At 36.5% G+C, this 15336-nt stretch overlaps 1 protein-coding gene across 2 annotated transcripts in view; it reads left to right on the top strand.

Annotated features, from left to right (window-relative positions):
• The window catches only part of ERAP2 (endoplasmic reticulum aminopeptidase 2), a 44739-nt gene extending 38292 nt beyond the window's left edge, over positions 1–6447 (top strand). For both annotated transcript variants that reach the window (XM_032275698.1, XM_032275690.1), the window contains exons 16-19: positions 1651–1812; positions 2345–2485; positions 4344–4425; positions 5551–6447. In XM_032275698.1, the coding sequence (XP_032131589.1) occupies positions 1651–1812; positions 2345–2485; positions 4344–4425; positions 5551–5694 (529 nt within the window). In that variant the 3' untranslated portion in view covers positions 5695–6447. The remainder of the gene's footprint in view (positions 1–1650; positions 1813–2344; positions 2486–4343; positions 4426–5550) is intronic.
• Positions 6448–15336: the final 8889 nt, after the last annotated feature.

The following is a 15336-nucleotide window of genomic DNA, read 5'->3' as shown; positions in this document are numbered from 1 at the left end:
ATGTACAGTAGATACAAGTGTTCAGCATGTTGAACATACCTATGAAAATATTCTAGGTAAAGCTTATTTATGCTTGTAATCAAAAATACATAATGAAATATTTTTGTTTTTTCCAAACTCCAAGATGGCCAGTATGAATTTTAATGAAGAATTTCCTCTCATAAATTAATTGATTACTTCATTCATTGGTAGATTTGGAATATAACTAGTTGCATGTTTCCTTTATGCCAGCCAGGCATTGCTGTAGGAGCTAAGGATAAAGTGGTGAACAAAACAACCATGTGGCCTTACTTCAGGGAGCTTACAATGTGTTTGTTACCAATTTTTATAAATTTGTTCAGCAAAATACACTAAAATGAAAACAATATGTATTATAATTTAATTATTCTATCTTTATTACATGATTAAAATGTCACTTGGAATGTTTAAGTACATGAGTAGAGTGGAAATAGCACAAGCACGAGAATCACAGGTTTAAATCCCATCTGGAAAATGGCAAATTATGCCATCTTAGGCAAGTTACTTAACTTTTCTGAGATTTATTTCTGCTTTAAAAAAATCAGGATAATAACTATATCAGTGGGTAGCTTTTGACAGTTAAATAAGATGTATGGAGACTAGTACAATCTCTACCACATGGTCCCTTCGTGACAAATGCAAATTTCTGGCTCCCTCCCAGTGCTCTGCATTGTGTTTTTTCTGAGAAATCAATAATAGTGCTCGTTGATCTATTGACATTTGGGATTAAAAATCATATGCCCATTTAGAATAAAAACTGGTTAATGTCCTCAAGATAATAAAAAATAAAATAATGGTATCTTTTGTAGAAGGACAGAAAATAATTTCACTGCATCTTACCAGTTTTAAAAAATTATAAAATAACTAGACCCTAATGAATGGTACTAAATTGAGATTCTCTAGGCCTGGAGAGACAGGTAACTCCCAGACAGGCCTTAGAAAATGCTTTCAACTGCACATGAGGCTAAGTGCAGTGCCTCATGCCTGTTAGGCCAATGGGTGAGATCACTTGAGCCCTGGAATTCGAGACCAGCCTTGTCAACATCGTGAAAACCAGTCTCTACAAAAAAGTTTAAAAGTTAGCCAGGCATGGTACTACGTGCCTATAATCTCAGCCACTCAGGAGGCTGAGGCTACCATGAGCTATGATCACGCCAGTGCACTCCAACCTAAACAACAGAATAAGACCCTGTCTCAAAAAAAAAAGAAGAAGAAGAAGAAATGCCCTCAACTTGGTGATAAAGCATCAAGTAATCATCTTTTTAAAAAATCTTAAAGCATCAATAGTGGTTATTAAATGATAGAATTTATATAAACCATTTGTTTTGTATTTCAGAAATCTTTTATATTTATTGATTACATCAATTTTCTATTTTCACCTCAGAGTAGGTTAAAATTTTATGCTTATTTTTCTTGCTAACATTTTATCATAAGTAGGAGATAAAACACAAATAATTTGCAGAGTCAAAGAACATAAAATATTTGTATGAGTTTGGCAGAGAAAAAGATTTAATGCATTGAGTACTAGAAATAATTCAGAGATGATTCTGTTACGGGCATTAAAATTTTAATTAGAAAAAAAAGTTTTTCTTTCATAAACTTTTTTCTTCATTTTTGTGCTTGCTATTACAGTATACCAGCAGATGTTTTAAAGATTGTGTATTCTGTGGGTGCTCACACGACAGAAGGATGGAATTACCTTTTAGAGCAATACGAACTGTCAGTGTCAAGTGCTGAAAAAAACAAAATTCTCTATGGTTTGTCAACGAGCAAGCATCAGGAAAAGTTACTGAAGTAAGTTCAATAACTAAATTGTTATAAGTAAACTGACACAAATTCAGTGAAGTCACTAAAACTTCAGCCACCAGTTTTAAAGGTGTAAGGTAATTGAATCAGAATGTATATGGCTTTAACTTTCAGAAAAGAATATATTGACAAAATGCAAATAGTGAAAACAGGTATTCCCTAGTTATTAATCAAATGACTGATACTAGACAAATGGTTGTGTTTTATCTTCAGAACCTTGAAGGAAAATTATTGTTGTAAAAATACATTCTTGTGTATAAAATGTGTACACAATGCTAATCAAAGTTCTTTGAAATAATAAGTAAACATTTTTGCTAGGAACAAAATAAAAATTATTTCTAAAAAAAGTAAAAGTTTAATTGGAACATTAAAAATGTTAGCCACTAGAAAATTTATTATTGTTTTGGGAATTATACTTTTATCATGCCTCTTTCTGTTCTTTTAAATTATTGGTAGCTTGAGTTAATGTCCATGTACATAAAACCTACTATTTAGAAACGAACGCTTTTTCTTTCTTCAGGTTACTTGAACTAGGAATGGAAGGAAAGGTTATCAAGACACAGGACTTGGCACCTCTACTTCATGCAATTGCCAGAAATCCAAAGGGGCAGCAATTAGCATGGGATTTTGTGAGAGAAAACTGGACCCATCTTCTGAAAAAGTTGGTATTCATTTACATCCAGTGTGTGTTCTTCCATGCAGATGTCTCAGTTGCCCAAACCAAGTGTAATTAAATGTTTCTCAAGGCATATAAATGATACCATTTGTATCCAAATAGTTCAATGAAGTCAACTTTGAAACTCCCTAGCCCAAATTATCCTATCCAGGAGTGTGGGAGAGACATGAGAATAAGGGAAGGGGGAAACAGCCTTCTCTCATTCAGTCCAGGCAAAAAAACCTCTGGGAGCAAGTCCAAGTTGAATTAAATGCAGTCATCAGCCCCCTCCCACCATCCCTTCTTGGCTGTCTCCTGAGCCCAGAAGAATCTTGAGATGTCTTATAGAGTGCATCACACATATGTGGCCTCCTTTGCTAATGCAGTTTTGTGCTGGGGGAAAGCCTCAGGAATTTTGGTAAGATCTACTCTTCACCCCTAGAGCCCCTGTGGAGGTGGCACAGTGGAGACCTTGGTGCAGGTGAAAGAAACCCGGTCAGGAGTGCCTGGGGAGATCTCCCTCCAAATTGTTTTGGTTCTGTCTTTTCTGGGATTTCAACTTTGGGAAGAACTAGAGCTCACTTCAATATGTCCCTGGGTCTAAAATAACCAATAATGATTAGATTTTGTTGGAAGGTATAAGACAGCATTGCTGCTTTCACTCTTTCTCTCTCTCTCTCTATCTCTCTCTCCCCAAATCTAAAAATGTCATTTATGACTTGTATGGAAATATCTTGAATCAGAGGGGTCTGATTTGCTTTGTTTATGTCAGGATCAGTTAGCATCCCTGATGTCATTAATTCCTAGTTCATTCTCTCTCACATCATAGCTATGGAAGATTTAGAGTTCTCAGGCAGCTTTTTTTTTTGCTTATCTCAGATAAGCAAAAAGTGCATTTCCACTCCTCTCCCAAATGCTCATTGATATCCACATGAGACCAAATAGAAACTGCTTTAATATGTATGTGTGTTTGTGTGTGTTTCCTTTAAAACTCTACTCGAACCATTGATTTGTCTGTTTGCATGATTGTCATTTTCCCCCTGAAATGATCAGACTTTTCCTGCAATGTTGTGGATTTCATTTTAAACTGGAAATGAAATCCAACCATGTGCAGAGCCTAGGTTTGGAACCATTTTTGTTCTGAGCTGTAACTATCCTCTGCTTTATCAGCATGAATCACTTTGACCCATGGTACAGTACAAATTTTCCATATATAAAACATTGGGTTGAAGGATGCATTCTGTGGCCATGAATGAGAATTCAAACAAGTAACATTGCCCCACTAAACACAATGTTTAAACATGGTGGTATCCAAAATGGGATACTGAAGTATGCAAGAAATGCAATACATTAGAGTGTCTATTATTTCTTATCTCATTTTAAATTTTATATTGTTATAAATTTATAAACATAAATGATATATAGTATAAAAAATTAAATATATTTCTTATTTCATGCTTTTAATTTTTATCATATCTTAATACATGCATATAATTTGTAAATAAAAATATGCATATTGGGAAGTTTTTGCTCAAAAAGTCTTTACTGACAGGAATATGTAATGAAAAAAAGTAGGGAACACTGCTTTAAACAGAAACATAAATTTAAACATAAATATTTCAGAATAACTAACATATTTCCCAAAGAAGCTGTATCTATGTTTTCATTGTATAGTAAAATTTGCTGTTTCACAGCTTTAGAATTGTATTGGATGAATGTTATTATGGTAATTAACAGTATCTATTATAATACACAAGCTTATCACATAGTTATTAACATACATTAAAAATATAATACAGGATATAATAAACATAAGGTCAGTATTTCTATGACCTAAATCTATGGTGTTTCTTTTTATTTTCAGATTTGACTTGGGCTCGTTTGACATAAGGATAATCATCTCCAGCACAACATCTCACTTTTCTTGCAAGGATAAATTGCAAGAGGTTTGTGACTTACTGTTGTTAACAATTTCAAAATAAATGTTCAAATTGTAGAATTGAAAGTAAGCTTAGATACAATCTGATTTGAAGTTCTCATTTTATTTTTTAAAAAAGATTTTTGTCCATTGCCATCTAGCAAGTAAATGGAAGGGGCAGGATTAAAACCTGACTCTTAAAATACATGTATTTGTAGTATTCAAAATGAAAATAGACTTGAGAGATAAGTCCTTTTGTATTATTTATTTCATATTGTATTATGCAGGAGTGATTATATTAAAGTTTGGAGGCATACTTAATGATCTTTTTAACAAACTATTGTTGGTAACTTTAGTTGTCTTTAAAAAAAAAGCATTCTAGTCTTTGCATCTTCTTTTCACAATAAATCTTGAATTTATTTACCCTTTAAGCAAATTCATGATTCCAGACCTTAAATCCCAGCTTACCGTTTACTCTGTGACTTGGGTAAATCGCTTAACTTATTTTATTTCTTTTTTTTTTTTTTGAAAGAGTCTCACTCTGTTTCTCAGGCTAAAGTGCAGTGGCACAATCTTAGCTCACTGCAACCTCCACTTCCTAAGTTCAAGCAATTCTCTGCCTCAGCCTCCCAAGTAGCTGAGATTACAGGCACCCACCACCATGCCTGGCTAATTTTTTTGCATTTTAAGTAGAGACGGGGTTTCACCACCTTGGCCAGGCTGGTCTTGAACTCCTGACCTTGTGATCCACCCTCCTCAGCCTCCCAAAGGGCTGAGATTATCCCGGTCATCAATTAACTTCTTTAGCCACAGTATGTTCACTTGTAAGATGAGAATTTATAATTTTTATCTTATTTTACCTATTGTTTGAAGATAAAGTGAATAATTATGCAGAAAAGAAAATAATCTTTTAGAGGTGGCAGAGAAATGCCTATACCTATGTGTATATAATTTGTCTGGCTAATTTATTTTTTATTTTTCGTAGAGTTAAGGGTTTTGCCATGTTGCCTAGGCTGGTATTGAACTCCTGAGTTCAATTGATCTGCCCACGTTTGCCTCCCAAAGTGCTGGGATTGCAGGTGTGAACCACCACACCCGGCCAACACAAAGCGTTTTGTGAACTGTCAGTAATTTTTTCTTGCATATTTTATAGGTTAAACTATTTTTTGAATCTCTTGAATCTCAAGGATCACATCTGGATATTTTTCAAATTGTTCTCGAAACCATAACCAAAAATATAAAATGGCTGGAGAAGAATCTTCCCACTCTGAGGACTTGGCTACTGGTTAGTACTTAAATAGTCAATAGAAAGAGCACATCAGACGTGACTGCCTACATAAAGTCAAACAGAGTAACAGCAGCAAAGATCAAGTCAAGAGCTATGGATAGTTTGTCTAACCAATAAGAAGTCTCAAGAAATCAGCCAGTGCAGCTGCCTGCTCTCTGCTCTCATATCCAGCCAAAAGATGCATGATGATAGAGTGGTGGGGGAAGGGCAGTTTGTATCCTATTTAAAAGTAAATTTCCTGAATAATGGATATATGTGGAGATACAGACATAGATATATAGATATACCGGTAATTGTTTTGCCTCAAATGACTTTCTCCATTGCTTCACGCTATGCCACTATTTTGCTTCTTTAATTATTTTTAACATTGCTTAATATCCTGTAGTTTGCCAAACCAGTTTTCCAAACAAGGAAAATTAGCCAATACACTAAAAAAAAAAAATTATCTTTCATTTGTATCCCTTTATCCCCTCACTCTCCCTCATCTTCAACTCAACCTGAACTAAGCAGTTTATTTAATTTTTACCATTCATGAAAAATCTGATACAAACTATGAAAGGGCAAGGATCAGGAAACCAGAGACTTCGTCACCAAATCTCAAAGTAATAGAAACTAGATGTCAGGGTTTATCAAGGAAGCCAGGAAGGCCTTTTGGTTTCAAGCCTTACATTCATGAAGAACCCCAAGGCTAGATTTTTTAGAACATTCCAAATGAAGTTGAATCTGCCCTCACAGAGATACAAGAGGGAAAGGAATACAATTCATACCCTATTGCATTTTTTGTTTGTTTTTGAGACAGACTCTCGCTCTGTTGCCAAGCTGGAGTGCAGTGGCGCAATCTTGGCTCATTACAACCTCCGCTTCCTGGGTTCACGTGATTCTCCTGCCTCAGCCTCCTGAGTAGCTGGAATTACAGGCATCCGCCACCATGCCCAGCTAATTTTCATATTTTTAGTAGAGAAAGGGTTTCACCACGTTGGCCAGGATGTTCTCAATCTCCTGACCTCATGATCTGCCTGTCTCGGCCTCCCAAAGTGCTGGAATTACAGGCATCAGCCACCGCAGCCCACCATGCTATTGCATTTTAAATAAATCTTTTGAAATTTGCAGAATTAGATTGCATTGTATATTTTGGGTTAAATCATAATTGAATGTAAATATTTAAATGCATCACCATATTTTATAACCCAGCTTTAGCATTTCTTCAGATTTTACCTCCTTCTTTTAAGGGAGCCTCTTGCTCTCTGAAACGACCTGCTAAATGCTTCTCTTAATTATTTGAATAAGGTAGTCTGGAATAAATAAAGAAAAGGTCACTCTACAGGCAGACAGCAAACTTAATCAATTTGTGATCCTATATATGAGTCAGTATGCAAATACAAATAAGTTTTAGAAAGACTTGAAACAATATATAAATGACTGACATTTGCATTATTTAGGAAAGCTGGGGTCAAGAGGGGAAGGTGTTATCCAAGCCACTTTGGAGCAATATCATGAAGATCAGTGTTAGTTCCATATACCTTTCTTCGATTCCACAGTCAGAGATAGAATACAGTTTGGGTGGGCCATGGACGTGCCCCAATACAGTACACATTTTTGTTAAATTTGTTTTCAGATCATTTCATGTAATCTTTGAAATGTCTTTCACTCTAACATTGATGTGATGGTGGACCTACCATGGTGTATATAACGTCTATATCACTTGTTTTTAATAACACCTGTAGTGATGTCTTATAGAATTACATGTATTTTAATGTAAGGAAATTGAAAAAGTAAAAAATACTGTTTTTTCCACCAAGATAATATGTAAATTAAGCAGCAAAATGTGTATGAGTTTCAGTAGTACTGTACCATCAATGTTTCCATAAATATGCAGTTATTTCTTTTGTGTTGTTATATACCATAAATTCCCAAGTCTTTAATTCTCTTCCTTCCAGTTCTTTATTTAAATACAATATTGAATTCAATTGCAATTTCTAGGATTCTAAATAATTGAGTAAAGAAAGTAGCAATTTTATTATTTGATGATAATATGAGAATTACTGTGCCAATACTGTTTTGATAAATGAAATGGTTTTTAAAAAATAAATATATGTACTTATTAGTGTAGTATTTCAAAAGCCTTATGGTAGATGTTAGGCCACCAACACTAACCTCAGACTTGATTAAGTTACTTTTACTTTCTTTTACCCTGAATGAATACAATGTGAAAAAGTTATATACAAGATCATGAATATATGATGGAGTGAGCTGATACAACTTATCTGAGCTTCCCCCATTCTTCACAAGGCCCAGTGAGAGTTATGTGGTTCCAGCAACCCACTCATAATGAGAAATCTTTTAGGTTACCAAAGCCCAGAACCAATGGCTTTGTGTGGGGGAGAGTGAACACTTTGGCCCTCAAGAGTCTAACTAGCTAAGCGCAGTGGCATATGCAGGTAATCCCAGCACTTTGGGAAGCCGAGGAGGGTGGATTACTGGAGCCCAGGAGTTCAAGACCATCCTGGGAAACCTGGGAAAACCCTGTCTCCACAAAAATTACAAAAATTGGCTGATCATGGTGGCGCATGCCTTTAGTCCCAGCTACATGGGAGGCTGAGGTGAGAGGATCACTTGATCCTAGGAGGCAAAGGTTGCAGTGAGCCAAGATCATGCCACTGTACTCCAGCCTGGGTGACAGAGCTAGACTCTTTCATTAACCAAAAAAAAAAAGGAGTCTGACTGCCATAGTAAGAATTTTCTTGTCTTATATCAGTACATGCTTCTGTAATTCATTCCTTGCTGTCATGTTGAGCCCATTTGAGGTTCTAGACAAGCAGACCTGGCCAGAAACTACTGCAAGGAATCCTGATTTTCTGATGAAGTTCCTGGGGTTTTTGGTTTTTTAAAGCCTCCAAATAGTCATAGGAACTACTTTTACATCTGAACACTAATGTCTACCAAAAGTAAGTCTGCTCAAAATGGCCTCTGCAATTTTTCCTTCACTTACATTCTTTATTGACCTTCTTTCATTCATGTAACCATCTATCACTATTTTTAAATTTTCTTTTTCTTTTCTTTTTTTTTTTTTTTTTTTTTTTTTGAGATGGAGTCTTGCTCTGTCACCAGGCTGGAGTGCAGTGGTGCCATCTCAACTCACTGCAACCTCCACCTCCCGGGTTCAAGTGATTCTACTGCCTCAACCTCCCAAGTAGCTGGGACTACAAGTGCCTGCCACCACGCCTTGCTAATTTTTGTATTTTTAGTAGAGATGGGGTTTCACTATGTTAGCCAGAATGATCTTGATCTCTTGAGCTCGTGATCCACCTGCCTCAGCCTCCCAAAGTGTTGTTGGGATTACAGCCACCTTACCCAGCCAAAATTTCAACATACAGTGGTTTATAACTTTTACATTTACAGACTTTAAACCAATCACATATTTGGTTGTCTGCTTCCTGGTATCTTAATCTCATCAAAGCCAAGTGTCCAAATCATAAAGAAGACAGTCTGAAAAGGATCATGAAAGAAATGGCTTTACTAGGACGAAGCATATGTATATTTCATGTAATGCTCTATTTTAATAAACCGTGCTGTCTAGTTTCCTTAAAAGGGTGTGAATTCGCTTTCTTCTTATTCATATGTTCTGTAGTTGTCCGTACCCAATGTTAATCTCTGATCTCTAGTACTATTTTAAAGTACCGCTTCCCCTGATATTTTTCTGTATCCTTTAGTTTTAGATGAGTCTTTTGTAAAGAGACTGTAACTGACTTTTGTTTTTCTTAATGCTCCCTAGCTTGGGTAGGCCCTGGGCTTTGTCATCTGTCCCAAGCACTCTCAAAGGCATAAAAATGGAAGCTTCAGATGTTCTCAAGGTGAAAGTTGGCCTCAGTCTTTGGCTTACCCCTCGGGATTCCTGCCTTCACTTAGTTTTTGATCCCAGAGTATTCCTAACTAACTTTCCAGGTCATCAATGCATTAAAATAATTTTATTCTACATTGTTAGTTATTTTTAGCAGGAAGGTCAGTTAAGGTACCTGTTCTAGCATATTCCCAGAAACCATAATAATTTATTTTCTAATGTACAAATACCTAAGTCTGCATCATACTTAGAAAGTTGGCAGTATAAACAGATCATTTGTTTAGGATTTAAATCGGGAAAATATTTAGTATTCATAGTGAAAAATCTTTAAAAAGTCTGAGAAATATATATTAACTAATAAACAAGGTAAAAAAACATTTTTATTTCTTACTCACTTCTATAATCTTCCCTCCCCAACCAAAAATTCAAGATCTTTTACAAATGTATTATTCTTCCTTCCAGATGTCCTAATCCTCTATTATGCTGACAGATAAGGTCAGGAAACTGGTTTTCTATTCTCAGTACATGACTCAGTAATTCTCATCTTTATATTTACACACATGATTTCCCACACTTCAAAATTCATGCCTTCCTTTGTTGAACTGATATCTGTTGAACGTCATATTTCTTTCTTTCAATACTATATCTCAGGTTCATTCCTCTGTAAGGAATTCCCATAGTGATACCACCTGGGAGTCCCTCTAGTCATCCAAACAATACCACAGTTAAAATTACAAACCTCATTTTAAATTAGGCAGAATAAATTGTCTATGAAAAGACTGAAAAGATACAAAGGACATTTTTTCTCAGTTTTAAAATTGTATTCCACTTTAAAAACTGTTTTCTAGTAAACTAAATTTGGAAATTCTAACTCGTCTCTCATATTTTGAGTTGGATTTGGGAAAAGGATAGACAGAACACTGTTTTAAAACTCAAAAATGGAAAGATGCCAGGATGGGGCTTGGGGCACTTTTTCTAAAAAGGAAAGAATTGTCTCTGTGGCATAAGACTGCTGGCATATGCCAGCAGTTCTTTCTATTCATATCTCCAGATGTAGAGCCAAAGACCAAAAGCAAGAGTCTTAGAAGGACAAACAGGGCTTTCTAAGTGGTTAGGAGCAAACAAGTAGAGAGACTTGAGCTAATAGGAATCAAAGTAAAGATCTGGTTTGAAATAATTATGCACAATCTATATGAACCAGACAGAGCCCACAGCTGCCAGACCGTCTGTCCTGGATGAGTTAACTTTACTCACACTCAGAGACTGAATTAGAGTTACTTGAGCAAAAGTAAATACAAATCTTTAAAGGCTGTCCATCCCCTTTCATTAACTAACACGTATTTACTTTTGCTCAAGTAACTCTAATTCAGTCTCTGAGTGTGAGTAAAGTAAATACGTGTTAGTTAATGAAAGGGGATGGACAGCCTTTAAAGATTTGTATTTGCTTGTTCTAAGTTATGCCTTATCTGTAGATAAAAGTTATGATGCTACTAATCAAAGCACAGACAAAAGAAAAATGTTCTATCTTACAGAGAAGCCATAATCAGATAAGAAACGCATATTATTCTTTTAGTTTCAAACAACTGTGCCTCTGGGAAGCCTATTTGGATTTTTTTTTTTTTTTTTTTTTTTTTTTGAGACAAGGTCTTGCTCTGTTGCCCAGGCCAGAGTGTCACGATCGTAGCTCACTGTAACTTTAAACTTCTAGGTTCAGGTGATCCTCCTGCTTCAGCTTACTTCCCAAGTAGTTATGATTGAATATGTGCACCACCGTGCCTAGCTAATTTTTATTTTTTACTTTTTGTGGAGATGGGGGTCTCACTCTGTTGCCCACACTGGTCTCAAGCTCCTGTCCTCAAGTGATCTTCCCGCCTCGGCCTCACAAAGGGCTGGAATTACAGGCATGAGCCACCACACCAGGTCCTGGCTGTTTGGATTTTAAGGCCAAGGGGAACAAACTACTTGTTGACCCCTCAGTCTCAGGGAGGACCTGGAAAGAAATAGTAGCAGCAGTGCTGGTCTTGCAAATACAAACCTAAAAAGTGCTGTCTAAAAAAGGAAACTTCATACATGTCAAAGTATATCTCCTCTTATCCAGTTGCCTTTTCTTTTAAAATTTCACCATCAAGGATTTATTCTTTTGGACTAATAAAAAAGTTTAAATATTATATTGTAACCCAATAGTCGTGCTTTAGTGTGACATTTTAAAAAAATTTAGATTTTCTTTATAGCCAGCTAAGCAAAGGGCCCTGAGGAGACAAAGAGGACCCTGAAGTTGGGACAGGGGCTTGGGGAGTGAATCGTGGAAAGTGGCCAATAGCTTAGAAAGTACTGGTTGGGTAGGAAGGTCTTGAGGGCAGTATCTGTCACTTACTTAAGGATGTTACACACAGATGTCATTTGATAAATATTTATTGGCTGTAAAGCAGCGCCTGGGAGTGAGGAAGATACATGGAAAATGTGCCTCAGGCTGATTCTGCTAGTACGCAATGGTATATGTCTGTATCATGTTTCATGTATTATGTATATAGCCTCTGTGCTTGTCCTGATTGGCCCAATAAATCATATGTGCCGTAAAAGCCAAGCGTTAGCGCCTCTTTTGTTTTGAGGTTCTTTGAGGCCCTGCACACCAGGGGACCTCCATAAATGATGCTAACTGACTGACAGCCTGTGCTGGCAACCATCAGCCAAAGGGAGGAAAAATGCACCTGAATCAGCTGAGAGTCAGCCAAGAATTATAGTCAAATGTAATTTTTAACACAAATATTACAGGACATTCTCATGCTAAAAGCAAACAAAAAACTGAAGGACACATTTTATGGGAGTGAACCTTGGACAGGCTCTATTTTAGCATAGCTATAAGAAACTAAGGAAAAGGAAAACTAAATCAGAATATTCAAGAGTATAAACATCTCTCCAGAAAGAGCAAGTCAATAACAATTCGGACTAGCAGATTTTTTTTTTTTTTTTTTTTTTGAGACAGTCTTGCTGTTGCCCAGGCTGGAGTGCAAATGGCACAATCTTGACTCACTACAACCTCTGCCTCCTGGGTTCAAGCGATTCTACTGCCTCAGCCTCCCAAGTAGCTGAGACTACAGGCACCTGCCACCACACCCAGCTAATTTTTGTATTTTTAGTAGAGATGGGGTTTCACCGTGTTGGTCAGGCTGGTCTTGAACTCCTGACCTCAGGTGATGCACTCGCCTCGGCCTCTCAAAGTGCTGGGATTACAGGCCTGCGCCACCATGCCCAGCCCAAGATCATTTCTAAAAATGTTTTTTTTTTTTCTATCTTCTGACTTTTATAGAAGAAAGCCTATGATTGGTTTGTATGGTTCTATAGCCAGGCCCATCATCCTAGTCACTTTCTGGCTTTGGTAGGCTTACCTAAGCTTACCTTTGGTAGGCCTCATCCAACGTATGGCTTAGATGCCAACTCAACAATGAAAACTTGGTTTCCCAGGACATTATTATTTTAAATGATCAGATTGGAATATATTACCATTATAGAAATTAATTTGCTATTACAGTACGTTTTGCAAGTCTAAACTTCTTTGCATGTGATCTACCTGGTATTTAAATTTTACAATTCACATTTAATAGTAACAGCAAATACACTTTTAGTGCTTTGTGCCAGTCTCTGTTCTAAGTATCACTATGTGACTTTGTCTCATCCTCACACTAACTCTGTGAGGGGACTTGTCCTCATTTTACAAAGGAGAAAGTGAAGCTCAGGGAACCTGGCCCAGGCATAGAGGTAGGAAGTGGCTGGGGCAGAATTTGAACCCTTAGAATCTATGTCCAGGGAACAGACTCTCACCTCAGTCCTGGGCTGCCCTTCATTTACTCTAAGATTTCTGTAGTGCAGTTTTTACTAAACATACTGCTCGTTGTATACCCTAGAATTCCTGCAGTGCAGGATTATCGGAAGACCACCTGTGTCACAATCACTTGATAAAGATGCAGATTTTAGACAATATCCCACAACAACTGAATCGAAATTTTGAGGACCAATGCCTAGCAATCTGTTTTGTTAACACGCTCCCCGAGAAATTCTAAGTCACCACAGTTTGGCCGTGGCTTCCAGAGTGAAGATTTCTTTCTAAGCATTAAGGTTAGGTAATAAGTAGGTAATAACCTAGTAAGCTTAAGGTTCCCATTTGAGAAAAAATGGAAATGATATATCTATACCTGTAGGATGTTCTATAGCATTTCTGTTTCTAAATAGGTCAACATTTAATTGAATGAAATCTGTATCACTTTTAATAGGAGCAACCATATGGGGGAAAACAAACTTGCTTGAGCAATGGTGAATGGAGATACTCAAAGTACAATATGCTTTACTGTTTCATTTTAATCAAGCATGATTATTATGGTCTTTAAAAATTATAACCTCAAGTCTTTCATATATATCAGTTTTATTGAGATAAAATCTACATGGCATAAAATTCACCCATTTTAAGTTTATAATTCAATGGTTTTTAATATAGTCACAAGGTTGAGTGCCTAGCAAAATGATCGATTTCAGAATGTTTTTTTCATCATCCTAACAAAAAACCCTATACCTATTAGCAGACACTTCCCATTCTTGCCTCCCTTCAGTCTAAGGAAATCACTAATCTACTTTCTGTTTCTATAGGTTTGACTAGTCTGGACATTTCATATAAATGGAATAATATAATACATTTCAAATAAGTGGAATCACAACAATATATGGTCATCCGTGACTGGTTTCTTTCACCTAATGCAATTTTTAAAGGTTCATCTATGTTGCAACATGTATCAGTACTTTGTTCCCTTTTACTATTGAATAATATTCTATTATATAAATGTTTCACATTCTATTTACCCATTAATCAGTTGATGAACATTTGTGTTGTTTACACTTTTTGGCTATTGTGAATAATGCAGCCATGAACATTCACATACCAGTTTTGGGGTTTTTTTTTCCAACACAGGGTCTTACACTGTTGCCCAGGCTGGAGTGCACTGGTGCAATCTCAGCTCACTGCAGCCTCGATCTCCCAAGCTTGAGCGATCCTCCTCCCTCAGCCCCACAAGTAGCTGGGACTACAGGTGTGCAACACCATGCCCAGCTAATTTTTTATTTTTTGTAGTGACAGGGTTTTATCATGTTGCCCAGGCTGGTCTTGAACTCCTGAACTCAAGTGATCTGCCCACCTTGGCCTGCCAAACTTCCGGGATGACAGGCGTGAGCCACCACACCCAGCCATGTACAAGTTTTCGAATCTGCATAAGTTCTGTGATCTTTTGGCTACATATCTAGGAATGGAATTGTTGGATAACATAACTCCTGCTTAAGCTTTTGAGGAGCTGCCAAATTGTTTTTGAAAGCAGCTACACCCATCTCACATGCAAGGATACACAAAGACTCAAAACAAAGGGATGGAGAAAGATTTACCAACCAAATGGAGAGCAAAAATAAATAAATAAAAAGCAGGAGTTGCAATTTTTGCCTCTGATTAAATAGACTTTAAAGCAACAAAGATCAAAAGAAGCAAAGAAGGATATTACATAATGATAAAAGGAACAATGCAACAAGAAGAGCTAAAGATCCTAAATATATATGCACCTAATACAGGAATACCCAGATATATAAGGCTTATAAAGAGACTTAGACTCCCACACAATAATAGTGGGAGACTTAAACATCAATATTAGACAGATCAATGAGACAGAAAATTAACAATGATATCCAGGATTTGAACTCAGATCTGGAACAAGTAAACTTAATTAACATTTATAGAACTCTCCCCTTTAAATACACAAAATATACACTCTTATCAGTACCAC

The sequence above is a fragment of the Sapajus apella genome, unplaced genomic scaffold (genome assembly GCF_009761245.1).
Source record: "Sapajus apella isolate SASKATOON/1434 unplaced genomic scaffold, GSC_monkey_1.0 scaffold1, whole genome shotgun sequence".
Classification (NCBI taxonomy): Eukaryota; Metazoa; Chordata; class Mammalia; order Primates; family Cebidae; genus Sapajus; species Sapajus apella.
The sequence above is the reverse complement of the archived record's forward strand: the minus strand, read 5'-3'. Positions and strand labels throughout refer to the sequence as shown.